This window comes from Podarcis tiliguerta (genome assembly GCF_965153285.1).
Source record: "Podarcis tiliguerta genome assembly, chromosome: 4".
Classification (NCBI taxonomy): Eukaryota; Metazoa; Chordata; class Lepidosauria; order Squamata; family Lacertidae; genus Podarcis; species Podarcis tiliguerta.
Window position 1 is genome coordinate 32,375,874 of NC_139537.1, and position 27,425 is coordinate 32,403,298.

Sequence of the window (27,425 nt, forward strand, 5' to 3'; positions counted from 1 at the left end):
AGTATGCTCCATTGCAAGATAAATACTTCTGTCCATATCACATGGCCAGCAATGGTCAGGATCCTTTCCTTTGAACTGCTGTCCCACGGAGCACCAACTGAGGCCACTTAGAAACCTGGTGTCCAAAGCCATCCCTGCTCATCTGCAAGAACTTTAGAGACAAAGTGGTTCAAACAGCAGTTGAATGATTGAAGGTCACAACTTGGGTGTGTTGTGCCAACAAGATCTAAAACAACAAGCAAATACTGCAGTTTGGATCGGTTCAGATCAGGCCATATACTGCAGAAGGACGGGCAAGCATGTTAGGAGTTGGATGGTAAAACTGGGAGCACTAACTGGAAATCTCCAAGGATAGCCAGATCTTTCTAGTCCAGCAACCTGTTCTCACAGTGGCCAGCCAGATATCTGTGGGAAAGCAGTGAGCAGGATTCAAGCACAAAAGCACTCTTCCACCACCCCACTCCTATGATTTCTGCCAACTGGTATTCAGGAAGACACTGTCTCTGACTGGAGGCAGAGCTGCTGCTTCTTTCTTTGGCGATCACTCGTAGCTGAGTAAGATTGTCTTCCATAAACACGGTTTTAACAATGAGTCTGCAAGTGACTGTGGAGGCCAGTTCTGGATGCACATGTCCTTCCACAGTGGGGGCATTGGTTTCCGGGCAGGAGCTGATCACGGTGTGGATTTGCCAAGCGTGCCTTCCTCTTAGCACGTTTCTCCCTTGTGTCCTGAGTTCGAGTGTCTTCAAACCCCATGACACCTTTGGTAAAGGCTGTTCTCCAACTGGAGCGCTCGCAGACCAGTGTTTCCCAATTGTTGGTGTTTATGCTACATTTTTAAAGATTTGCCTTGAGACAGTCTTTAAACCTCTGGCCAGCAGCCTTCATGTTAAATGGTTCCAAAAGGGATACTGGAGCCTCAGATTAGAATGAATTCCTAAATTTGCTGCTGCATTTTGTTATCTCAATCTGTTTTCATAATTACATACCAAAGCTTCCTTCAGGTTGTGTCGCTGTAAATGTAATCATGCTTCCTCTGGAAAAGGAAGTATATTAGCTATGAAAGAATTATTAATTTGATCCTCAAAAGAGTGCTGTCTTGGGGCAATTTTTGTTTCATATGGTGATCAGACCTTTAAGCTTGCACTACATAAATTGCAAGCTTGCAATAATTGAAAATAGGACTTGCTTTATACTGCAAAAAAACTATCCAGTAACCTTGTGTATATAGAGCAAGTTTTGTAGCCTGCAATGATCTTGGAACCTCTGCATAGAGATTCTCTCCAGACTGATGGGTGTATTCTAAGGAGATGTGTAAGAAGAAAACCCAGGTCACGTGAATAGCTTGTCAAAGAGTAAACTGAGTGTTAGTAAATCCTTTGTTTTATATGCCATACATATTTAAAATTTGTGGATAGAAAAATGTTCTAGCTATAATATTGGATTACTAGGACGTGTTTGAGAGCCACATTTTGTAGGTGTCAGGATGGCCGAGCGGTCTAAGGCGCTGCGTTCAGGTCGCAGTCTCCCCTGGAGGCGTGGGTTCGAATCCCACTTCTGACAAACACATTTTCTTTGTTTCAGTGCTAATAACAGCCAGCATTTTCCTATGTAGTTTCCGACGTAGTTTCTTTTTAAATCTGCGATGTGTTTTGCGAATAAAGAAATATTACGTATTCGAAACAATATTTCCCTCCTGTATTATTATTATTGCCATTTAAGGTAGTGTTCAGAGGTTGGAGGAAAGAAATATTTTTATTAAACTTTTCTGAACGATATATTGCCAAGGCGGCGGGCAGAGGGTCAGAAGCACAGAGCGGGGACCAAAGAGGTGCCCCCGCCCCATTTCAGTAAGACATTGCGGGAGCAATGCCTAATTGCTGCAGACGCTGCTAGCAGAGGCGAGAAGCAAAGCGATCTGGAGAGACGGTCTGCAGTCGAAACGAGCCTGGGATTCTTCTTAAAGGAACACGAGCCCTTTCAGATCATCCCCCATTGCATGGAAACCAAGGCTTCCATGCTCTCTCATGTTTGATATGAGGACGAGGTGGAGGCATGTTTGCTGGCCCCGGTGAAATGCAGGCACTTTGCACATGTTCAGATGCACAATCTTTGCAGCGCCCCCTTGGTGTTGAGCCCTGCCACTTAGGTGTGAGTAAGCGAGCATTGAGTGAGGCAGTTGAGAGGAGAAGCTTGTTTGTTTGTTTGTTTACTAATAAAAAGTTTTATTTATAAAGAACTACCATTCAACACCAATGTAGAAAAGTTATTGAAAATTATGCAAGCACAAATTAAGTAACTGGCTTCATTCTTCACTCTTCAGACACCAATGGTAGAATTGGGGGTGATACCATTAAACCACTGCATGTTTTATTCTATAGGTTTAAAAATTAAAATAATAAGCACAACAGACTCAATAGCTATTTCTAGTTAGAAACACTCTGCAGAAGAGTAATATTGTCTCCTTTTAACATGATTCGACCCAGCTGTTTACTTGATTTTGTCTTGGAGTGAATCTCCTCAGCATCATCCAGAACCAAGTTCATATATTCATCAAATCCAATAATACAGCCTTCTATCCTCATGTTCACCTGTTCATACAGCCACACCTGAATTCTGGACCTATTCTGTAGCTATCTGAAGATGAGGTTGATGGGCTGCACCGTCACTTTCTGCCCCTTCTGGCCTCGGGCTGGGAACGACCCCTGAAAGGACGAGCCGACTTAGGCTGGACGGGGCAGCCCGCTTGTTTGATTGATTGATTGATAGCGTTTGGCTTTCTCTGTTGCACATCAACGGCCGGCTTGAGCTTTGTGCTTTCACTTTGAGCGCTTCCTTTTCTTGGGACAGGAACGCTTTGCTGAAGCTGAGATGCCACAGAGCAAAAACCATAGTTAGAATAATCATATGATGATGCAGCGCCTGTACCTCTTTAGGTGGGGGAAAAGCTCAAACTAGAAGAATGAAAGGAACTCTCAAGGCACCGCTGGGATTCGAACCCAGGATCTCCTGTTTACTAGACAGGCGCTTTAACCAGCTAAGCCACGGCGCCTATTGTTACATCATACCTTTATTGAGGCCTCCCCTAAAGAATAATTCAACTACTGCATTTCACAATGTAGGAATGTCTTAAATGCCAGAATGGGAAAGTGCTGTTGTGCTCAAGTCCTGTTTGCTGGTTTCCAAAAGGCACCTGTTTGGCCACCAGGGGGATACTGGGTGGTCGCTGAACCGATCCAGCAAAGCTCTTCTTATATTCTGATGTTCCTCTTCCCTTCCCTTTCATTTTGTATGACTATTAGATTATGTGTGTGTGGGCAGAGACTGCCTTATCTTGTCACTTAGCAGACCTTAGTAAAAAAAAAATATGTGCTTCATAAATGTGGTTTTTTTTGTTTTATTTTTATTTTACAAATACCCCACAACAAGCCAAATCAATAACAACAACATCTTGCTTTATTTAGCATGAATTCATAGCTGTCAACTTTCCCCCCTTATTCCGAATAGGATTCCTTGCAAGAAAAGGGAAAAGTTGACAGCTATGAGCATGATATATACTAGACCCACCCTCCTCTTTGTGGGGAACATATATAGGAGTCAATGCAGGTAAGGCTCAATGAATTGCAACCCCATTTTCCCCTTCCACGATATGAGATTTAGGAGATTTCAAGGAAAATGCACCCCAGAACCCAAACCAGGATCCTTCCGCATAAGCTCCTAATTTTGTTTGCTTCAGGTCTTGCAGAAGGAATAATATACCTAAGAGGATACGATAAAATTGTGAAACTCGCTTCCCTCTTCGTGTGCATTCTGCTTGTCACCTCGGATCCTTCCAGCTGAAGATGGTGAAATGCAAACAGGGGACACAGAAAGGGCTGAACTCCTCAATGCCTTCTTTGCCACAGTCTTCTCTGATAAAGAAAACAATGCCAGACCTGAAGAATTTGGAGCAAATGATTCAGCAGAGGAAACACAGCCCAGAATAACTAAGGAGATAGTACAAGAATACTTGGCTAGTCTAGATGTATTCAAGTCTCCAGGGCCAGATGAACTGCATCCAAGAGTATTAAAAGAACTGGCAGATGTGATCTCAGAACCACTGGCAGTCATCTTTGAGAATTCCTGGAGAACAGGCGAAGTCCCGGCAGACTGGAGGAGGGCAAATGTTGTCCCTATTTTCAAAAAGGGGAAAAGAGAGGACCCAAATAATTACCGCCCAGTCAGTCTGACATCAATACCAGGGAAGATTCTGGAGCAGATCATTAAGCAAACAGTCTGTGAGCACCTAGAAAGGAATGCTGTGATCACCAATAGTCAGCATGGATTTCTGAAAAATAAGTCATGTCAGAGTAACCTGATCTCGTTTTTTGACAGAATTACAACCCTGGTAGATGAAGGGAACGCAGTGGATGTAGCCTACCTTGATTTAAGCAAGGCATTTGACAAGGTGCCCCATGATATTCTTGTAAAGAAGCTGGTAAAATGCAGTCTTGACTATGCTACCACTCAGTGGATTTGTAACTGGCTGACTGACCGGACCCAAAGGGTGCTCATCAATGATTCCTCTTCATCCTGGAGAAGAGTGACTAGTGGGGTGCCACAGGGTTCTGTCTTGGGCCCGGTCTTATTCAACATCTTTATCAACGACTTGGATGATGGACTCAAGGGCATCCTGATCAAATTTGCAGATGACACCAAACTGGGAGGGGTGGCTAACACCCCAGAGGACAGGAACACACTTCAAAACGACCTTGACAGATTAGAGAACTGGGCCAAAACAAACAAGATGAATTTTAACAGGGAGAAATGTAAAGTATTGCACTTGGGCAAAAAAAATGAGAGGCACAAATACAAGATGGGTGACACCTGGCTTGAGAGCAGTACATGTGAAAAGGATCTAGGAGTCTTGGTTGACCACAAACTTGACATGAGCCAACAGTGTGACGCGGCAGCTAAAAAAGCCAATGCAATTCTGGGCTGCATCAATAGGAGTATAGCATCTAGATCAAGGGAAGTAATAGTGCCACTGTATTCTGCTCTGGTCAGACCTCACCTGGAGTACTGTGTCCAGTTCTGGGCACCGCAGTTCAAGAAGGACACTGACAAACTGGAACGTGTCCAGAGGAGGGCAACCAAAATGGTCAAAGGCCTGGAGACGATGCCTTATGAGGAACGGCTAAGGGAGCTGGGCATGTTTAGCCTGGAGAAGAGGAGGTTAAGGGGTGATATGATAGCCATGTTCAAATATATAAAAGGATGTCACATAGAGGAGGGAGAAAGGTTGTTTTCTGCTGCTCCAGAGAAGCGGACACGGAGCAATGGATCCAAACTACAAGAAAGAAGATTCCACCTAAACATTAGGAAGAACTTCCTGACAGTAAGAGCTGTTCGACAGTGGAATTTGCTGCCAAGGAGTGTGGTGGAGTCTCCTTCTTTGGAGGTCTTTAAGCAGAGGCTTGACAGCCATATGTCAGGAGTGGTCTGATGGTGTTTCCTGCTTGGCAGGGGGTTGGACTCGATGGCCCTTGTGGTCTCTTCCAACTCTATGATTCTATGAAGGTCCCTCGCTTGCAGAAGCGGCAGTGAGCTGCCGAGAGGCGGAGGGAGCTCACCATTCATTCTTTGCAGAAAAACAAGCAGCGATTATTCCCCTGGGTTTCTGCTTTTCTCCGCCGCTGCCTGTGCATGAGATCGGGCAGGCAACCGCCCCAATTTCCCTTGGCAATGAGAAAAATATGCGTGTTTTCAGAGTGCGGGCATCAGGGGAAATTCAAAGTGCTGCATATACAGTAAAGTAGTCTAATCTCGAAAAAAACGAAACTTCACACTAGCATTGAATTTCTGGAAGGGGCAAAATCTAAGCGCCTCTTTCAGCTATGGCCGGTTAGCTCAGTTGGTTAGAGCGTGGTGCTAATAACGCCAAGGTCGCGGGTTCGATCCCCGTACGGGCCAGCTAATTTTTCTTTGCTACTTTTCTCCCCTTGGGGCAAACGTAAGTTCTACAGATACAGTTGCTTTATTTTTATATTTATTAATGGAAATTTCCCCATAGGCTTTACTTTGTTCTCCAGGACGCTGTCTGCCCTGCAGTTGGCTTCTATACAGTATGTATAAATAAAATCTCTTTCTTCTGCATCATGTCTCCAATGCACTAAAATGGTTTCTTTTTTAATGGTTTGCTTTGTGCGCCCCTGATAATTTGTGTTAGAGAGGCTGGAGAAAAGAGGACTCCTTTGTATCCTTTTCCTCTAGAAAAACGGGAAACATTTCTAAAAGGGGAAAAAAGAAACAACAACTGGAAACAAAAGGTGGTTACTGTATCAGGTTTCTATTCCGCTTTGTTAAGGCCCAGAAAACAAAGTGAAAACTTTTGCCGTGACTCGGATTCGAACCGAGGTTGCTGCGGCCACAACGCAGAGTACTAACCACTATACGATCACGGCGCGCCACCGCTGAGCTGGAAAATTTCTCATGAAAAAGCGTACTTGAAAACGATTAGCAGCGAGAGACGCAGTCTTTAACATTTCGCTGCAGGTTGTAATTAAATTGTTTAATACTGTTCATTAAGTAAAGCAAAAGCCTCCTTCTGATTCATTAACTACCCGCATTCCTTCTGTGTTTTTTTTGGTCTTGGTCCTGTTAACCTTTGTGTTCTGCATGCATTTATACTATTTGGAAATATTTTTATTCTGATGACAGCCTATATAGTTTTACTTCTGTAGAAGTATAAAGGTATCGGATGGTTTCTCACACATGTTACCATTTTAGCCTAGATAGAAGACCACCCATTGCTCTGACATCTCTCCTGCCTCTTCCTTATTCAGAAAACGTAAAGAAAGAAACTAGATCGTAAGATTTAATAAATATGTTGCATGTTAATGGTGGGGAATATTTTAGTTTCCTCTCCACCCTTCCTGCAGTTGAATTAAGCCCGATGTCACAGGGTAGCTTTCTTAATCCATAACTACCGTAATACAACACCTAGTTGCATGGTATTTATTGAAACTTTTGCTTTTTCTTATTTAAAAACACTTTTCAATGGACCTAGTCTAGTTTATATAGAAAATTTAACAGGTATCTTAAAATAGAAGGCATCTTTGCTGGGGGCTTTCTGTAAGTAGAATCTTTTTGGTGACACTCAGGAAACTGAGTAAAACAAAATCAGGGAAGCCAAAAAAAGAATCTTAAATATTAACAACTTAATGTAGGGCATAACATTTAAGGCCATTGAGCACATTTTTTTTTTACATCATTCATTGAAAGCAACGGATATGAAGAAAAGCAGAATTCCCCCTAGGGAGCATACTCCAAAATGCTGCAAAACACACTCAGCTTGCTTTCTTAAAAGTTGTTATCAGATGACCTATAGCTGTGTACAGCAGTGTGTTTTCCAACTTTCACAGAACCTAAAAGTTAATATAGAACCACCACTTAAGATGCATTTTGGATGAGTGGGTACGTCTGCACCCACCCTCACAGAGCAGAGATCTTATGGCAAATAAAAGCACTATTTGTTTTGGTGTGTCTGCGCCTTCAGCAATAAATGCCTATTGAAGTTACCGCTGCTGTTTGAGAAGGTAGTCAAATCCCAACTTGGGAGAAAGGCAGGATATAAATATATTAAATGCATAATTTTGAATACTGCTTAGGGTCATCCATGTGCCAGAAGCAAGAGTCAAAACTTAAAGCAGTGTGTTTTCAAAACACTGGTCTGGTTCAAAATGCCACAAAAACTGAACTGTTAGAAGAGTGAAATTTAAGTTTTGCTTTTGAATATGAGGTACAATAGTGGGCAGCCTGATTGATAACTTTCAAAAAATATAAAAAATGATATATACACAAATTTATATAAACAACGAAGTTATATAGAAAAGGTGTCCCATGAAGGATGCATGAGCAAATGAAGTTATCTGGGTGATTCGTAAGTGTCTTGAGTTCTGAGATGTCCTAGAGGAGCTGGTTGGATCAGGATGAGGGGTGGGATTAATTACCTGCTCACAAGCCCAGGGAGGAACCCACCAGGCTGGCACGAACCACATCAGGGGCCCAAGAACCATCACATCAATGTGCATGCAAGACCACCGATGAGGAAACCAATCCTGGGAATGGTCCCATGTTCACATTGCCTTTGTATTTTCTATAGAATAAACCACTTAAATTACTAACTACCTACTCATGACTTTTCATCACCCGTGATGATTACCAGAAAACATAGCTCCCTAAAGCCTGAAAGAAAAATGACCAGCACACAGGTTTGTAGCCTCAGCCGCTTTATTCAGTTTCACAGTAAAGGATGTGAAGTTCTGCTGGCAAACAGAACATTAAAGTCAACAGCATTTTGTAAGAGCACTAAATAAGTTATTAGGTTTTGTAGATTTGAAGGCTGTGCAGGAGGGAGAATGGAAGACATGGAAAAATTCAAGGGGGAAAATTCCCCCTTTTAACCAGGGGTTTTAAATGATTGGGGTGGGGAGAAATCTTGGAAGAAATTGGAAACGCTGTTGTGCAAAACTTGAGCAATATTTTCAAATAGTTACAGCCAACGAACACTAGTGCATTTTTTTCTGATTCAAGATTCAAAAGGTAGCAATGTAAACAATCATAGCATTGCTACTGCATTGGAGCACTTATTAAGCAACACGCTGAGCACATGATACTGGGAACCTTCAAATGTTGTTGGAGGCAGAATATCATCAAGGATTCGGTCAAATCTACAAAACATGGCAGCCTTTGGAATTTCTCTGACTCTTCCAGCTTCTCTGTTGCCGCAGATTCCTCCATTTTCTGCACTGGGTGAAAAACTGAGGAACAATTGAAGACACACATTCACACAGAAACACAAAACTAACTTTTGCACAAAAGAGCTGATCCATTTTCTGAAACCCATAAAGCTCAAGGCAAATATCCCATGTATGTTTACTCAGAAGTGCCCTAATGAGTTCTAGCGGGTTTACTCCCAAGTGTGTGCATGGTATAATATACTAGTGCATAGTGTAGTGCAGAATATACTACTGAAAATTTTAAATCCAGAGGGGAATTTATTTGTGGCCTTCTGTATGTTGTTGGACACCAACTCTCATCAGCCCTAGCCAGCATGGCTAACAGATCATGAATGTTACACCCCTGCTGCTAGGTTTCTAGTAAGGGAGATAACTGAAGGCGTTGCCAAAAACAAACAAACCACTTAAAATTTTAAGGAAGCACACTCCGGCTCAGTTATTAAAAACGCATTGTGACCTTCGCTACAATACAAGTAGAAAAACATCATCATACCATAGGCATAGGGCCATTTCCACATGTAAAATCTAAGCCTTGATGTTTAAGAAAAGCCTTTCATGACAAGGTGCAGGTGCAGTAAACCTGAGATGGGAGAATCCTTTCTTCATAAATCTGATGTGACAGAAGTATGTTTTGCTCTTTTTAAGACATTCTGAGCTGACGTTCTTTTAACACCAGATCCCTACAGTACATTCTGCCAACCCAGACAGGATCAATTTGAATTAATTGAGGCTTTGGGGGTCTTTTGGGCAGAGAAGGGGTATAAAAATAAGCTTTCTACGGTCTACATGTTCACGGTCATTTTCCAAGTGTCGCTAGGCTAACTTTTAGGTTTGGAATGAATCACTTGCAAATGTTAATACGAGACAGAACTGAAAATCGAAAGGTATGCATTCTATTCCATGCAGCTTTTTCATTTTATTTACAAATGGGGGAAATACAAAGAGTGTACAACTTCTAAAATTGGTCCAAGCTGTCACTGCCCAACCCTATTCGGATGCTCTTAGCCATGCTTCTGGGCCTGTAGAAACGCCTCCCTTGGACTAGGTTAAGGCTTCTTGAGGGCAAAGACTGAAAAAAATTCATCCAGCAAGTGAGAAATGTTACTTACTCTGTGCATCTGCTGGGGAAATGTTCAAAAAACTTGCACATGTTCAAATATGTAGGAACATCGGAAGCTGCCCAATACAATATCAGACCCTTGGTCGATCTAACTCAGTATTGTATGACAATGACTGACAGAGGCTAGTCTCCAGAGTTTCACACACAAAAGGATTCCCTCTTCCCTACAGGAGAAACCAGGAATTGAACTTCTGGATGCAAAGGATCCACTTCACTAGTGAGCTACGGCCCTTTCCCAAACAAAATGCACTGCACTATATATAAGGTAATTTATGCAGTACTGTTTGTGAACGCATATTACAGGAACCTGAACTGGTGATCTAGTGACAGGAAACCACTGTCCAAATTTCTTTTACATTGTTCTAATTGCAAAACATTCCCCATCATATTACTCATTTGAGAAATTATTGCAGATCAAAAGGACGAGCTTTAAAATACATGAACCCATAGGACACAAAGTGGATTTAAAGAGAAAGCAACTCTTAACTGCTGAAATGGGCTAAGATGGCCTATAAAAGAATCATGCCAATCAGGAGGGTAAATCAAGGGAGGTTCCTGGAAAAACAGCTTTGGGTCTAAACCTTAGGAGCCAGTGCAGAGTTTTAGGGCAGTGTGTGCCGACCACATTTTGAGCGCATTTCACCTTGTTGGGCTGCCTCTGCACCAAGCCTGTTGCATTTTCAGCAGTGTATCATACCGGTACAAATGGTCAAGTGATCCTCCCACCAAGAAACTGCTAAGGGAGCAGCTTGTGGCTTTTAAAATGGATATTTACACATAACAAAATTGAAACACTATTTCTAAGGCACATGATAAGAGAATAAGGAGATAAAAAACTAACTGCCACACAATGGCAGCTTGATGAGCAAGCGGGCAGGAGTTTGTGTCCTTTCTTCATGGCTGGCTGAGTGCAGCCGACGCAGCTTGTCAGGGCACCCAGTCTTTTGGATGGCGCAAAACCTCTAGGATTTCAGCTTCCCTGGAATTCTCTGGAGGAGAATGCATGTATTCCCACCTGCAGACAATGTTAAAATTACAAACATACAATTACTTTCACCTGGAGAGCAGGATGCATGCTCTCTAGACAGCACAGTTTCATACTTCTTTTGATATCTCAAGAGTGAGACCCAATAAATGTCTATGTGATTTTGATTCACTAGGGAGGAGGGGAGGGGGGTGTCCACCAATTTTCCCCTCTCCCTGCAGCTTGTGGCACTCCAGCCCCCCCCCCCCAATTCAGCTCCCAAGAGTTGGGGGACCCTCTAGAATAGCCAGGAAGACACGTAAGTAAAGCAGTTAAGAACTCCCTGAGAAAAGGTCTACCTGTATGTAAAGCAGGTGTCAGAGCTGGCTCCGGGTCCCAGCTCACCAAGGACCAACGCTAGCCGGTAGTACAGTATCAAAGTCTTTATTGAAGAATAGTCTCCATTTACAAATCTCAGCGTCCCAGCTCTACGTCTGAGCTTTAGACCGGCGAAGCTCTATCTGGATCTCCGCCCCCTGTGCACCAGCTTAAAACTCTAATCTTACTCCACCTCCTCCTTCTCTCTCTCTTCCTCTGGGTCTTACTACCCCCCGGGGTCTCTTCCCTCCTGGACTCTTCTGACGCAGAGCTGGACCCCTCTGACTCCTCCCCCTCTCTTCGGCGGGCTTTAGGACCTGGCTCCCTACCCGGGCTGCCCACCTTGCCGCCCTCCTGTACATTTGAACTTGGCGCGCGCGCGCGTTTAACTTTCCTGATGACCGTTTCCTCGCTCCCTGACGAGGGTGTGGCCACTCCTGCTTCACGCTCTCCCTCTGCCTGCGCGCTCCCTGATCCCGATGCCTTGGACTCCTCCCCCCTACTGCACTCTGGGGGGGAAGCTGGTCCGGATTTCCAGCTGTTACTCTCTGAGTCCCCTCTGGCCCCTTCTTCCCGAGGTGTCCCCCTTGCCCTGACCATGGGGGCCCCTTTCTGTGAATCCTCCGAGTCACTGGAGAGACTCAGAGACCTCGGACTACTGTTGCCGCTGACATTTCCTTCCGACTCCTCCCCCTCGCTCTCCGTTTCTTCCCTCTCCTGTGACTCTGCTCCTGAACCCCTGACATCCATCCCCCCCTCGAAGCCCCCCCTTCCCCCCTCCCCTTCCTCCGGCGGGGGTGCTGGGTGCTCCGTCGTTGTGGGGGTGAATGGTGGATACAGTTCGTCCCCCGTGGCGTGCATCCAGTTAGAGAAATCCGGCTCGTCCTCCATGTCTTCGCCGACCTCGATCTCCTCTGCTTCCATCTCCGTGCCTCCATGCTCGAACCCAACGTCCTCCCCCATCACGTTCATGTCCCTCTCACCCTCGTTCCCCTCTGGGTCCGTTCCCTGCCAAGGGCCCCTCAGCCACCTCTCCTCTCCTCGATTGTCCCACCAAAACGAGCGGTCTGAGGCAAACCCCGAGGGCGAGCCCTCCGGTGAACGTGTTTCTAATGCTGGTTCTTCGTCCGATGTGAATCCCTGGAACGTGCTGGTAGAAAGCGTGGGTGTGAAAAGCCAGTCGTCGAAATACTCGGCTGGCATGGGCCTGTGTGGGAACAAGGCATGAAACTCCTCTTTGAGGAGAGGCTCGTCCAGGGCATAGTCCGGCACCCAACTGTTGGCGCTGGCCGGGGTACCTTCCCTTGCGAGAAAATATTCTACTCCCTCCTCCCCCCATCTCGAGTTCAAAATCTCTGTGACCTGGTTGATGGGTTCTCTTCTTGGCGACTCCCTCCTTGGGGGGGCCTCCCTATACGGGTCTGGTGCCGTGCCCTGCGCCTGAAATCGGTGAGGTGCTTTGTAGGGCGTGAGCACCGACCTATGGAATACTGGGTGCATTCTGGATCCTTCCGGAAGTGTCAACCGGAAGGCCACCGGATTGATCTGTGCTTCAACTCGGTAAGGTCCTAGTTGCTTATGTCCGAGTTTCTTCTTAGCTAAAGATCTGGTCGGCACTGCGTGGGCCGCTAACCACACCCAGTCTCCCACCTGTATGTCTTCACCAACCCTCCTGTGCTTGTCAGCCTGCAGTTTGTATGCGTGCTTTGCAAGCTCTAATTGCCTCCTAAGCTGATCGTGGACTTCCTGCAATTCCGCCGCCAAGACTTCCGCTGCCTGTGGCTCCCCCTCCCCCAGTTTCTCTAATCCCGGGAAGGTTCTGGGATGCCTCCCGTTGTTGGCGAAGAACGGCGTCACCCCTGTGGACACGTGCTTCGTGTTGTTGTAAGCGAACTCAGCGAGTGGCAGGTAGTCCACCCATGTCGTCGGCTGTTGATTTGCATAGCATCTCAGGTACTGCTGCATGATGGCGTTGACGCGCTCCGCTTGTCCGTTGGTCTGCGGGTGTCTCGCCGACGCTAGGTTGATCTTGACGTTCAGGAAACCCATCAGCTTCTGCCAGAAGCTCGAAATGAACTGGCGCCCCCTGTCGGACAAGATAGACCGTGGCAGTCCGTGCACCCTGAAGACGTGGTCTATGAACAGTTTGGCGGTCTGTTCTGCCGTGGCCACCTTCGCGCACGGAATGAAGTGGGCCATTTTAGTGAACATGTCCACCACCACTAGCACTGCCGTTTTACCCCTCGAGCTGGGTAAATCCGTGACAAAGTCCAGTGCCACCCTCTCCCACGGTTCGCTCGGGGTCTGCAGCGGTTCGAGCAGTCCTGCCGGAGGTTTGTGCACTGACTTGGCCCTTTGGCAAGTGTCGCACCTCGAGACGTACTCCGCGACTTCCCCCCTCATCTTGGGCCACCAGAAATCTCTGGCAACGAGTTCCGCCGTCTTCTCCTTGCCGAAGTGCCCGGCGGTTGGCGCGTCGTGCAACTGCTGCAGTACTTTCGCGCGGAGCTCATCTCCCGGTACATAGAGTGCTCCTCTGCGGATGAGCAATCCGTCCCGTATTTGGAACTCGTCGTTTTTCACCGTGCCCTTGCGCACCTCCTCCATCTTGGCTAGAGCGAAGGAGTCCTCCTGCAGTGCTCGACGGACCGCTTCCAGGTCCACGGTTGCGGAAGCGCACGCCCACGCTTTCTGGGCGAAAATGTGCTTGGCCGCTGCTGGCGCCGCTTCTTCGAGGTATTGCGGCTTTCTGGACAGTGCATCTGCCATGATGTTGTTGTCGCCTGGGATGTATTCTATCCTGAAGTCGAAATCCGCAAAGAACTCCGCCCATCTGATGTGCCGCTGGTTCAGGAACCTTGCCGTGCGCCAGTACTCCAAGTTCTTATGATCCGTGCGAACCTGCACAGTGTGTTTGGCCCCGATGAGGAAGTGCCGCCACGCCTTGAATGCTGCATGAATGGCCAGCAACTCCCTGTCCCAGATGGTGTAGTTCTGCTCTGACTTGCTGAGCTTCCTAGAGTAGAAGGCACACGGTCTCCAGTCCCCATGCGGGTCCTCCTGCAACAGTACGGCGCCCACGGCTCTGTCTGAGGCGTCCGTCTCAACCCTCAGCGGTTTGCTGGGATTCACATGCAGTAGCTGCCCTTCGGACGAGAAGAGACGCTTGAGGTTCTGGAAGGACTGCTCCGCTTGCTCCGTCCAGATGAACTTCTTCTTCTTGGAGCTGAGCGTGTCGGTAATGGCCGCTGTCTGCATCGCGAACCCCTTGATGAATTTGCGGTAAAAGTTGGCGAACCCCACAAACCGCTGGACCTCCTTCCGATTGCGCGGGCTCTTCCAATCCAACACCGCGCGAACCTTGGCGCTGTCCATGGCGAGCCCCTTGTCCGACAGCTTGTAGCCCAGGAAATCCACCTCCTTCCTGTCGAACTGGCACTTCTCCAGCTTTGCGTACAGCCGATGCTCCTGCAGTCGCTGCAGAACCTCCTTGACGTCCCCCTCGTGGGTCTCCTCAGATTCTGAGAATATCAGGATGTCGTCCAAGAAGCAGACGCATTTCTTGTAGAGAAGACCCGCCAGGACGTGATGCATGAACGCTTGAAAACAGTGGGCGCCATTTTGTAAACCGAAGGGCATAACTCTATATTCATATGTGCCCAGGGGCGTGAACATGGCAGTCTTCCACTCGTCCCCCTCCCGTATGCGGATCAGGTTGTACGCCCCTCTCAGATCCAACTTTGTAAAAACGCGTCCTTTCCTCACCGTTGCAAGCAGGTCATCTATTTTGGGCATTGGAAAGGCTGTGGGCTTGGTCTTTGAATTTAAGAGCCTGAAATCCACTACAAGTCTTTTTTGGGGCGTGTCCTTTTTCTTCACAAAGAATACAGGACTGCCCCCCGCTGCTTTCGACTCCCGGATGAAACCGCGCTTTAAGTTGAGGTCTATGAACTCCTTGAGCTCCTGCAGCTCGTCTTCAGACATGGAATACAGTTTCCCGGCTGGCAGCGTCGCCCCTGGCAGGAGGTCAATCTGGCAGTCATAGGGCCTGTGGGGAGGCAGCTTGTCTGCTTCCTTCTCGCAGAAAACCTCCAAAAACGCTGCGTACTTGCGTGGCACTGCTTGCAGCGTGCTCAATTGTAGCTGCGTGTCTTCCCCTCCTTCTTCTTGGCTACGAAGAATGCAATGTTCCGCGCAATAGGAGGAACCGAAGGTCAATTGGCGTTGGTACCACGCCAATGCTGGACTGTGCCTGTGCAGCCAACTCATGCCCAAGACTACCGGCGTGCCTGACAGTTTGGTGACGTTGAAGCTGATGACCTCTTGGTGATTTCCAATCCGCATCACCATTGGTTGCGTTTGTTGCACCACTTGCCCCCCTAGCAAGTCCCTGCCATCCACTGTGACAACCTTCAGGGGCAGTGTGGCTGGCAGCAGTGGTATATTGTGCTGCTGAATAAAATCCAGTCCTATAAAGTCGGCGTTGCTGCCGGAGTCAATGGTGATCGGCACTTCCAGAGTGCTTCCGTTGGGCAGTTGGAGAGACGCTGTAAGCTGCACCACTGGTTTGGGTGGGAGGGGGTCTGTGGGCTGCAAAATCCCTGGGGATTGTTTCATTGATTTGTCTGGCTGGACCCCAGTACCTCTTCCTCCAGCCAGACTCTGTCGTTTCCCTGCTGCGTTGCTTCTGTCACTGTTGCTGATGCTGCAGTGTGCTTGTGGAGCCTCTGGGGACACTCTTTCGCCATGTGTTGAGCACTGTCGCAGATGTAGCACTTCCTGTTCCCTCTAGGAGGCTTCGTCTTGACTGCTCCCGGCGTCAGGGCTCTGGTAGCTGACTGAGCCCTGGCACCTCCGAGCTCCATCGGTTCCTCTCCCCCTCCCTGCGAGGGCGTGGACTGCGCACGCGCTGCTTCTTTGGGATAGAAGGGAGGTGCTCTGGCTGGTGCCCTTCCCCAACGTCCTTCTTCTCTGTTGCAAGGACGTTCCTCCAGATGCACCCCGATCTCCAGAGCCCTCTGGACCACTTCCTGGGTGCTCCTTGGCCTCTCCCCCCTTCCAATCTCGGCTTTTACTTCTGTATTCAAGCCCTCCCAAAAGAGATCTCTCACTGGCGCAGAAGCTTTGTCCCATCCCAGTGCATGAACCAGTGCGAAGAAACGCGTATGGTACTGACGCACGCTGGCTTTGCCTTGCTTAAGTCCATGTATGTCTCTCCTGGCAATATCAACGTCTATCTTTGATAAAAAACACGAGTCCATAGCTTTAATGAAAGCCTTCGCGTCTTGGAGCGCCGGATCATTGTCCCTCCATAAATTTCTCAGCCACGTTTTGGCTTCACCATGCAAATGGGATAGGATAAACCCCACTTTCTCTCTTTCATCTCTAAAGTCTTTGTCAAGCAGATCCAGCGCAAACAACAGGTCTGCTCTAAAGTTGGGGTACTGCTGTAAACTCCCGTCAAAATGGGATACAAGGCTGCCTCCCCTCTTTCCCAATCCAATGCCCTCTGCTTTGGATCCAGGTGGCCCCTGTTTGGAAATCACGTCCAATCTTACTTGGAGATCCCGGTAGGCGCTACTCATTTCCTCCTCTCTTTTTCTGGATGCAATTACCTCCGTGCTGAGTCGTGTCACAGCTTCTTGCAGGGCGGATATCTGCTCTTCCGTCGTCATCTTGCCTGAGTTCTGTGAGCTCTTGAAGCACCCCTCCTCTGCCCTCGCTGCGTCAACTCACGTGGCGAGGTTCTTGGTGCCAAAACTTTAAGAACTGAGATAGAGCTTACTGTCAGAGCTGGCTCCGGGTCCCAGCTCACCAAGGACCAACGCTAGCCGGTAGTACAGTATCAAAGTCTTTATTGAAGAATAGTCTCCATTTACAAATCTCAGCGTCCCAGCTCTACGTCTGAGCTTTAGACCGGCGAAGCTCTATCTGGATCTCCGCCCCCTGTGCACCAGCTTAAAACTCTAATCTTACTCCACCTCCTCCTTCTCTCTCTCTTCCTCTGGGTCTTACTACCCCCCGGGGTCTCTTCCCTCCTGGACTCTTCTGACGCAGAGCTGGACCCCTCTGACTCCTCCCCCTCTCTTCGGCGGGCTTTAGGACCTGGCTCCCTACCCGGGCTGCCCACCTTGCCGCCCTCCTGTACATTTGAACTTGGCGCGCGCGCGCGTTTAACTTTCCTGATGACCGTTTCCTCGCTCCCTGACGAGGGTGTGGCCACTCCTGCTTCACGCTCTCCCTCTGCCTGCGCGCTCCCTGATCCCGATGCCTTGGACTCCTCCCCCCTACTGCACTCTGGGGGGGAAGCTGGTCCGGATTTCCAGCTGTTACTCTCTGAGTCCCCTCTGGCCCCTTCTTCCCGAGGTGTCCCCCTTGCCCTGACCATGGGGGCCCCTTTCTGTGAATCCTCCGAGTCACTGGAGAGACTCAGAGACCTCGGACTACTGTCGCCGCTGACATTTCCTTCCGACTCCTCCCCCTCGCTCTCCGTTTCTTCCCTCTCCTGTGACTCTGCTCCTGAACCCCTGACAGCAGGACTTTTGAATAGCCTTCATCTCTTCTTCATACTAGATAAGCATCCAAACAACCCCCCCCCAATGTAGTTGGTAGCAGCATCTCTCTCCAAAACAGGAAAATATGCAGATGGAGGGACTTGGGGGGGGGGCTGTTGGCCACAAACCCAGGTGAACACTCATCAGATCCTCAGGTAGTCAAGAGGAAGCAGAGTTTCTTGTACTGGCCAGACACTCGGCGTGTTTTTCATTTAAGCATCAAATCCAGAGGAGCAGAACAAAAACAGTAGCTGGATACTTTCCAATGGAAAGGCAAGTTGTTTCTTATTGGTAGCAATATCCCCAGCCAGGCCCCCCAAAATTAAAAACCTGAGGAGCTACTGAGTTCAGGTTCACAACATGGAAAAAGACCCAGCTGATGGCACTCCCTCACAGTTGCCCATTCACTAAGCACCCAGAAGCAGCAAATATCTATCTATCCCCTCCTCTCTCGGGTCTCTCCAGAGGGAAGTGTTCTTCTCACAGTGGCAAGGACATTCTTCACCTAGTGGCTTAGTGCACACGGAAATATGGATTCTGAGAAAGCTAGTTACTGCTACTTATTGCATAAAGCTAGCTAGCACACATTTGGAGCTGGACCAGGCACTTCTCTTTAAACTCACTGCAATGAAATCTTGTTTGCAATTAAAAAGCAACAAAACTTGTTATCAAGCAATACCTGAAAAGTTCTGTTTAGAACTTGAGATTATGCTCTTACCTGGCAGTGAGTGGCAAAGACATAAGAATGCTTTCAATCCTAGATCCTGGTGTTGCAAGTCCAAACTTAGTACCTCTGTCATAAACAAGATTGAATTCCACGTACCTGTGGGAGAAAGAGAGACTTTTGCCTGTTTCCTTAAACTGTGTTACTAATTCTGGCTTTACAAGTAAAGGAAAGAAGTTCTGCAGGAAATTCTACTCCAGTACCTGGCCAGGGATATCCTGCATAGAAGCCCTAGCCTTCATGATTTTACTAAGCACTTTCCACATATTTTCAGGTCAAACTTCATTAGAAGCTAAAAAAAAAAAAAAGAAGGAACTCAGAGCCCAAGGATCTTAAGCTGAATTCTGAAAGTCGATGCTTGCAGAGAAACTTGGAATAAATCCAGCCGTGCACATAGGTTAGCAACACTGCTAGTAAAAGAACTGCTCAATTGCTTGGCTCAGAAACAAAAGAGCATCAGCGTGAGACCTACTTCAGCATTTGTGCAACAATCAATGCTCAGTATTGTCTCCCTGAACAAAATAGGAAACACAGAAAAACTTTTATTTTTGCAAGAAAGAGGAAGACGGGCTTCCAAATAAGCTGTCTGAATGGACTGTCAAATGAACATCCACCTTCAAGTCCAGTCACAGTAGACTGAAAATTACATTTCAGTCCTAGGCATAATTTTGCCATTCCAACACATGAACCAACCACAGAAGCCTTCTCAGGTCTACAGCAGCATCCTTATCCCATATGCTAATCCCCTCCCAGGGCCACAATCTCAACAGGTCACAGGTCTCCTGCCACCTTCTCTAGTTGCTACCTTAGAGTATAAGTCATTGTCTTTGAAGCAGGACAGAAAATGAATGCTAGTAACATTTTAAAAGTTGGAAGCAGCAAGTTTTTGGTGTGTCTCAAATTAAAGGAGAGAGAGGTTGAAAGCCAAACAAAAATACAGTGGTACCTCGGGTTAAGAACTTAATTCGTTCCGCAGGTCAATTCTTAACCTGAAACTGTTCTTAACCTGAAGCATCACTTTAGCTAATGGGGTCTCCTGCTGCCGCCACGCCGCCAGAGCATGATTTCTGTTCTCATCCTGAAGCAAAGTTCTTAACCCGAGGTACTATTTCTGGGTTAGCGGAGTCTGTAACCTGAAGCGTCTGTGTTGGTGGCACACTTTTTAGACATGCATCATTTCACAACACAATAACTGAGTTTTACTAGCAAACCGGAGGTTAAACTAACCCCTTTCTAGCGCCGGCAGGAGTGTGGGGAGCGTTTGCATGACACACCTACACACTGCAACCGACACACTAATGTGTCACGACACACAGTTTGGAAAGCTCTGTTATAAGATACAGCCAGAGTCACGTTGACTGCAATTTCAAAATGTGCACAGCACAGAACTTTCTATCTTAAAGACCAGCCACAACGAATGGGGGAAAGAGGGGTTACAATGGCTAGCTTGTCGCTGCTTATCTTAGCGCAAGGAAAAACAGAACTCAGCTACCCTAATCCCAGCCTCTACATGGTTTATCAGAAGACACGAAGCAGCCCCTGTGTTTTTTCCCTTCAAGCAACGCCCTGATCTCACAAAACCAGAACCATGCTCCAAGGCTGTCTTTAGAATCGAAAGATAATCAGACACAGTCAGCACTTCAAATTTCAAATGCTGCAACAAGATTGTTTAGAAACTGTCATTAGTTTGTGGATACAAGTATGCTGATATAGTTCATTTGGTGGGGATATATTTATCTTGCCAACAGGGAAACAAATTCAGTGTCTTTGAATTAAGTTCTGGGCACAACTCAACAGGCTGGCAGTTAGCCTGTAATGGGTTAAAGTGGAAAATTTAAAGTTAGATTGTGTTAAGATAAATTATAGAACAAAAAATTGAGAAAGAGGGAAAGGATTTGCTGAATTAGCTAAGTTGAACTAGAATACAAAAAAAGGAGGTATGAGGAAGTCGAGGAAACAAGTAAATGAAAGATAAAGATATGGAAATTGGATGTGTTTTTAAATGTTTTTGTTTTTTCTTGTTGTCTTGTTGTATTGTTTTTTCTTTCTATTTTTGATGTACTGTTTGTTAATTTTTTTATTGTTTTTTCTCTCTCATATTTTTTCTTTTTTCTTCTGTAACTATAAAACCACTAATAAGTATTATTATAAAAAAAATAAATAGAAGCCTGGTAGAGCTTCGGATGATGAAGAAATTAGAATTCCACTGACTTAGGACAAAGACACGAAGAAGGTTCCTGGTTACCTCAAATGTATTAAACTGACATTTTATGAAAAAGGGGCAAAAAAGGTTTTATATTAGCCATCTTGCTGATCAACTGACAAGCAAAACAGCACCCCTTCCCCATGGTTTGAAGCCTTCTAAAAGCTCACCTCCCTCTGCGGATCTGCTGCCACAATTTTTCCTCTGGTGAGAACGTGTCATGGCAGTGCTTCTTCACAATGGGAACATAGCAAGGCACAATGGCTTTGGCACAACTCTGCACAAACTGAAAGACTTCTTCTTTTGAAGGCGAGTCCAGGTCATCAAAAAATATGCCCCCAATCCCTCGTCGTTCTCCTCGGTGCTTGATATAAAAATAATCATCACACCTACAACCATGAATGTTAGGCACACAAAAAAAAATTGGTTATATCGGCAGATTTAGAAATACATCACTATATACAGCCTTGTGGGGGGGCACAGCTGCATAACCTCCACCTTTAGCAGAAAAGTAGGGTGAGAGGAGGGAGGGAAGAGTAGAGAGTCGACTCTCTCTGGTCCCATTCAGTTCTTAATGACATCAACAGTACAGACATTGGCTGAGCAGCCCTGTTTAGAAAAGTTTTTAATGTCTGATGTTTAATTGTGTATTTAATATTCTGTTGGGAGCCGCCCAGAGTGGCTGGGGAATAAATAAATTATTATTATTATTATTATTATTATTATTATTATTATTATTATTAGCAGATAGAAGACATCTTTAAAACTATAGGGCAAAAAGCTCCAGGATGTTTTATGATAATCTCTTCCTTCCTCAAGTAAAATTTGATTAGGGCTTTCTACATACCATTTCTTAAACTTGGGGTACAGCTCTGGATTATGCCGATCACAGGCTTCCTTCAGAGTTTTGTGGAAATGAACGGCGTCATCTTTGTCCAAGTAAGTTGGAGTGAGGTCTGTTCCACCACCAAACCACCACTGTGTTGTACCTAAGGGCAAAAAACCCCCCCAACAACTACATCATTATTTTACCCACAAGAAAGTTATTAAATACATTTGAGCTGTTTCCAACGCTCCACGAACTGAAATCCACTTATTCAATGGGTGTTCCCCTTCCTCCCCTCACCGCCATACCCACAAAATCTGCTCTGAGGGCCCTGCAACCCCTTAGAGCTGATTTTGAGGGTATACAGGAGGCTGCAGCAGACAGGAATGTTCTGCAAGTGGAAGTCTCTAACTCATCACTTTTTTACACTTACTCTTGTAATATATGAATAATTACATGCATTTACTTACTGACTCATCTGTAATACACACACTCAAATATAAACTTAAGGCAACTGCCTGCATTATACTTGCCAATACATTTGAGGAAAATTTTGAAGGGTAGTTGAGAAAACTGATTACATATAAGGCACTTATTTTAACTTCTGCACTCTCCCAGGCTTATGGATGAAATTATTTTAAAAAGTAATAAAAACCAAGTTCATATATAAAAGGCAGGTTGACACTACTGTCCCTTGGTCACAGAATACATCCTGCAAAACCAGGGATTAAAGCATCTGAAATGCTTCCTAAAATAGTTGTGGAAAACTGAAGAGACCATTGTAAAGAAAAATGCTCAGATATTTTTAGGATGTTAAGACAAGCAGATTCCACACTGCCTAGGTTAATGGGTAAAATTCATGCTCTTTGAGATAGTCATCCCACTGGGAATAAGGGAGATAAATTTGCTACCTACATCTTCTCAATCTTCTTTTCTCCCTCCTGCTGACTTCTCTAATAGGTCATGGCTGTAGAGATCTGTTATACATGCCACAGATCATCTTGTTTAGGCAAGCAGAGGTTAAGGAGGGCAATTCTCAATCTCTTACTGCAGCATAAGAATTCTAAAGGTGGGCTCTATTATTTTTTCACTCACATATAATTCAGACACTCCTGGTTCATTACTGTTCTTACCATCGGCCTCCTCAATTTCAAAGTATCTGTAGTTGAAGTGTATGGTGGGAACGTGAGGGTTCTTTGGATGAATAACGGAGCTGACTCCCATAGCACAAAAAGGCAGTTTTCCTATAAAGCAAAATAAAGGAAGTCTGTGTCAGCAATGAAAACACCATCCAGCTCTGAAAACAAAACAATTTTTTCTAACCGTGCTTCCAACTCTGCATCGTGCATCCCAGAAGCAATGTGCACGGACCCACAACTGGAGCTCTTATGCACCTAGAGCAGAGCCTGAGCCTTGCAGCCTGCCTGAGCCCTGCCTCAGCTTGCCCTGTATGCAGCCTGTATCCTGCTTTGCTTTGCTCCCATTCAGAGCCTGGCCTTGGGCAGATCCAGATTTCCAGAGCAACATGCCTTACCACTTTTGCCCTTCAGGGTTTTCCCTCTGCTTCTCATTTGTTGAGCTGCTTCTTCAGAAAGGTGTCCAAAAACAACAGATACATTAACTCCGGCCTTCTCAAAGACTTCTCCATTCTGCAGTACGCAACTGATGCCTCCCCCACCTGTTAAGACAAGAAGCAGGATTTCATTTCACTACCAATCAGTTTGAAATCAGTGTACACCATTTGTAAAGACACCTGTTCATCTAGTTATCCAAACCTAGGCAATTTGGTAGCCTGGCTCTTCAGAACAGGAAAAGGCAGCACTCAAACTACAGAGGAGGGGCCTGGTGGGACTTGACACTTTTACACTTTGTTGATGATTTTGCTAAAACTGGTGGCAGTCAAAAGGATGTTGAGTTAAATTGATGTTAAAGTCTTCCTTTCATCCATGCCCCTCAATAATTTGAGCAGCAGGATAAACTGTGCAATGACAAGACTTTCAGTACTTATCTCGAGGCAATAAAAATTCACAGAAGTATTATTTCAATTAAGCTTCAATCAAGTTAGGATGCATTACCACTTCGTGGAGAGATAGCTACTAATGACCTGAAGCTTGTAAGGAACAGTCACCGACCATGTTCGCAGGTCACAATACGCAAGATGGCCAGCATATTACGGTTTCAGAAATAAGCAGCATGCGTGTACCCAGTCAGATTATTCCTTTTTCACCCTGCCCCAGGCACAAGGAGAAACAACCCAGGAAGTCATCATGAAGGGTGGCTTTCTATACTGCCCTAAAAAAGGAGAAACCTGGTCCGCTGCCTCCTAACAAACCAGCACTTAAAAGCCAACAACAAACTATGGGTTAAGTCTGGTTTGCTAAAAAGTAACAAACCTGGGTTTGGGCATCACAGGAAGTCAAGCTTGATTGCAGCTTCCTGGCTTGCACGAAGGAAGAGTGAAGCAGGAGTAATTGGGCAGTAGCTTCCAGTATGCTGCTGGTTCCCAATGTAAGCCAGCAATCTTGGCTTATTGTGATGTATGAACAAAACTACAATCTGTTACTAAGCAGAACTCTACCTTCAGAAATACCTTCCACCTTATTAAGGAGAAAGAAAATCAACCAATTAAGTTTTTCTTAATTTTTTAAAAAATATATATATTAAAGTGATATTTTTATAAAGCTTCCTCTCAAAAACGATGTGCATTAGGACAAAAAGTAGACAAGATAGTTTTTTCTGGTTTTAAAGATGCAGTGTTCTTTGATATTTGTAAAGAGCCGATAGGACCTCAGTGGGACCCTCCTTTCTTATCTGCTTCACTCCACGCGCCCTGCATGCCAGACTGGCCTCAGTAGTACAAAATCCTCCCTTGCAATCAGTCACGCTCATCTTCAGAAGTCAACTGCCCCTTAAACACAAATCATTTAAGGGTATTTTGCTTCTAAAAATGGTCTAGTTCAATTAACTGTGCAACTTTGACTTTCACAACTCTTCTGCTTCTGTTAGGTAACATTTTGTTCCTGATCTGGCAATTGGCTCCAGAAGCAAATATGATTAACAGGAGAAAACTGAGAGGCATTTATTAACAGCCCCTGAAGCCCTGGGCACAAAGTCACAAACAGAAACTGTTCAAAGGTTAGGTACTCTCATACTAATTACATATTAAAAATTCTAAGATTACATTTTTTAAAACTCCAATTATCAATCTAAGGCACACACTTCCCAGATGTCTCCCTGTCTTCCCTAAAGGACGTCCCTCTCATAAAGAGAATTGTATGAACATACAGTCCAGATCCCATACACAAAAGATGGACTAAAAAAGTGCCAAATATAAGATATTCTAAGCTTCCCACCCCTTCCAATCTGCAACTGCCTTATGTTAGGCATTTTCACTGTATGTACACAAAGACCACACTCTCTTATGCTTCAAAATAAGCTACTATGTCCTGGTTTGATAGCTATAATGACGAATGGGTTCAAATTCTGTTAAACACAGTGATAGGAGTATGTTTGTCTTCAATCACCAAAATTGCAACAGATCCACTGAAAGGTGCCAAAAAGCAAACTCTGCAAACTTCCCGCTTACACTTACTATAGCAGTGTCAAAACACACAGCCAAACGTGACATTGCGGCAGCATCCCCAGTTACACACATATATACAGGCACCCCTAAAATTCACATGGCCCATACTCAGGTGCAGATAACACAGGTTACATATCCTTTACCCTTGCACTAGTTTATTGCAATCACATTCCAAGTCACCAGCTCTTTGGGTGAAGAAGGGAGTCAAATCCAAACTAGCTATTCTGCCTTTGTTTTGAAAGGTGTTGCTCAAGCAGTGCTTGCAATCCTGTACACACTTATGGGGAAGTAACCTTGTGGTTGACCTTACTCACAGCAGAACCAAGTCCCTTGAGTACAGTGGTGGCTATTCTGCATCAATGAGGCTGCAAACCTAACCCTGCTTACTTAAGGAGAAACCCCCACTGAATTCAGCAAGGCTTATTTTCTGTGTAGAGGTGGTCAGAACTGACTGCCTTTAAGGAGAGGGTGCTTTGCTGTGATGCTTTTATCCTAGATCACTGAGATCCCTGCATGGCAGGGGGTTGAACTGGATGACCCTCGGGATCCCTTCCAACCATAGCTGTCAACCTTCCCTTTTTTTGCGGGAAATTCCCTTATTCCCGCGCCGTTTCCTACTGCTTCCCGCTGCTATCCCGGATTGTTAGATATCCCGTATGCTGTCCCCAGGACAGGTGAGGCTGCTGATCCCTTATTTTTGAGGCTCCCTTATTTTCAAATCTGAAAGTTGACAGCTATGCTTCCAACTCTACGATTTCAGCGATCCGTTTGCTTTAACAGATCATATAAATTCTATCAATTTTTTAAAATTGTTATTACGTTCTACGCTTTTTTGGTTCAAGCCACCTTGAGAGCCCTTGCCAGGGGGGAAAAAGTAGTCAATGACAACAATAATTCCGGGAGCCCGAAGTGCACGTGTAGGACGTGCACTTCCGTGCGCGTGCTCGGCACCCCCCTCCGGAACTTGGGTCACCTTCCTTCCTCTCCCAGCGGTCCACGGTGAACTGGGCGCCGCGGTCGACCTGGGCCAGGGCGCTGCACACCTGGCTCTGCGTCTCCATGATGAGCAGCTCCATGCGGCTCCGCATGGCCCCGCGGCGGTCGCGCAGCTCGCCCAGCCCGCTCACCGGCGGCGCCATGAAGCGCTGGCAGCGCAGCGCCAGCTCGTCGTCGCCCTCCGCCTCCCGGCTGCCGCCGCCGCCACCGGCCAGCTGCCCCTGCCGCCGCTCCATCTCGGCCCGCCGGGCCAGCCCCAGCCCGGCCAGCACCGCCGCCGCCGCCGCGCCCCAGCCGAGTCTCTCAGCCCAGCGGGAAGCTCCCGGCGGCGCCCCGCAGCCGCTTGCCCAGAAGCTCCTCCTGCAGCAGCAGCGCGGCCCGGCGCGCAGCGACATGCCCCGGGCGCCCGCGGCGCAAACCCCGCGCACCAGCAGCGACATGGCGAGCAAGCGTGGAGCTCGGCCACCGACTGCTTCTCACGGCCCGGACTACAAGGAAGAGGCGCACACGCCCCCTCGCCTCGGGAAAGGGGCGGGGGAAGCAAGCAAACAATCCCGAGCAAAGGCTCCTGGGAAACGTAGTTCGGCGCTCCGTGGGTCGCGTCGCCGCCGGGAGGCAGCCGGACTACAACTCCCAAGCAAGCTCCGGAATGGGCGTTGGAGCGGGGAAGGGCTTGCTTTGCGCAACGCGGCAGGCAGGGCAGCACGTAGGGCGCGTTGTTGGTGGCCTGGGCTGTCAACGCGGGCGCTGAGCAAACTGAACTAAGCCGCCCTGTGATCGTCGGAGGAAGCGCGGCATAGAAGTTCAATAAATCACAATAGTAAAACGCGCCCGCAACCCTGGGTCCTGTTTCTCTTAACGTGATTGCGTTGGATCACGATGCATCAAGAGGTTCAGTCCTAAGCACTCGTGGAGTAAACGCAGACGAAGGAATTCTTTGTCCTGGTATATGTGTTTATCAGCTTGGCGCCACCTCGGCAGTGGGGCGTCTTGCACTAGCTGCCTGAAGCAGGTGCTTCGTCGCCCCACCTGGTGGGTGGACTGACTGCGGTAGGTGGCAGAACTGATTATAAATGGCCAACTCAGTCTTGGAGAAGAGGTGGTGCTTTGTGGTGTTACCTTCACTGGACTCTCTTCCTTTCCTTGTGATAGGAATTTTGAGGTCTTAGATATATGTTAAATGTTCATAAGTGTACCAACCAAGCACGTACATAGATCAGCACAGGAAGACGGACCTGGAACCATTTTTTATTCCCAAACTGTCCCAAACTGACCAAATGATTTCTCTGCAAGGTCA

At 46.7% G+C, this 27,425-nt stretch overlaps 1 protein-coding gene and 1 pseudogene across 2 annotated transcripts; both read right to left on the reverse strand.

Moving 5' to 3' along the window:
• Positions 1-2,193: 2,193 nt before the first annotated feature.
• On the reverse strand, positions 2,194-2,892 carry LOC310676878 (small nuclear ribonucleoprotein E-like; annotated as a pseudogene). The gene is made up of 2 exons: positions 2,824-2,892; positions 2,194-2,705 (listed from the first exon to the last, which is right to left on the reverse strand). The product of its transcript is annotated as a small nuclear ribonucleoprotein E-like (transcript).
• Positions 2,893-8,253: 5,361 nt separating this feature from the next.
• CPOX (coproporphyrinogen oxidase) lies at positions 8,254-26,583 on the reverse strand. The gene is made up of 7 exons (XM_083438447.1): positions 26,106-26,583; positions 23,084-23,227; positions 22,683-22,793; positions 21,571-21,712; positions 20,894-21,112; positions 18,515-18,619; positions 8,254-10,915 (listed from the first exon to the last, which is right to left on the reverse strand). The coding sequence occupies exons 1-7, from the start codon at positions 26,566-26,568 to the stop codon at positions 10,828-10,830; spliced, it is 1,272 nt and encodes a 423-aa protein (XP_083294573.1). The 5' UTR covers positions 26,569-26,583; the 3' UTR covers positions 8,254-10,827.
• Positions 26,584-27,425: the final 842 nt, after the last annotated feature.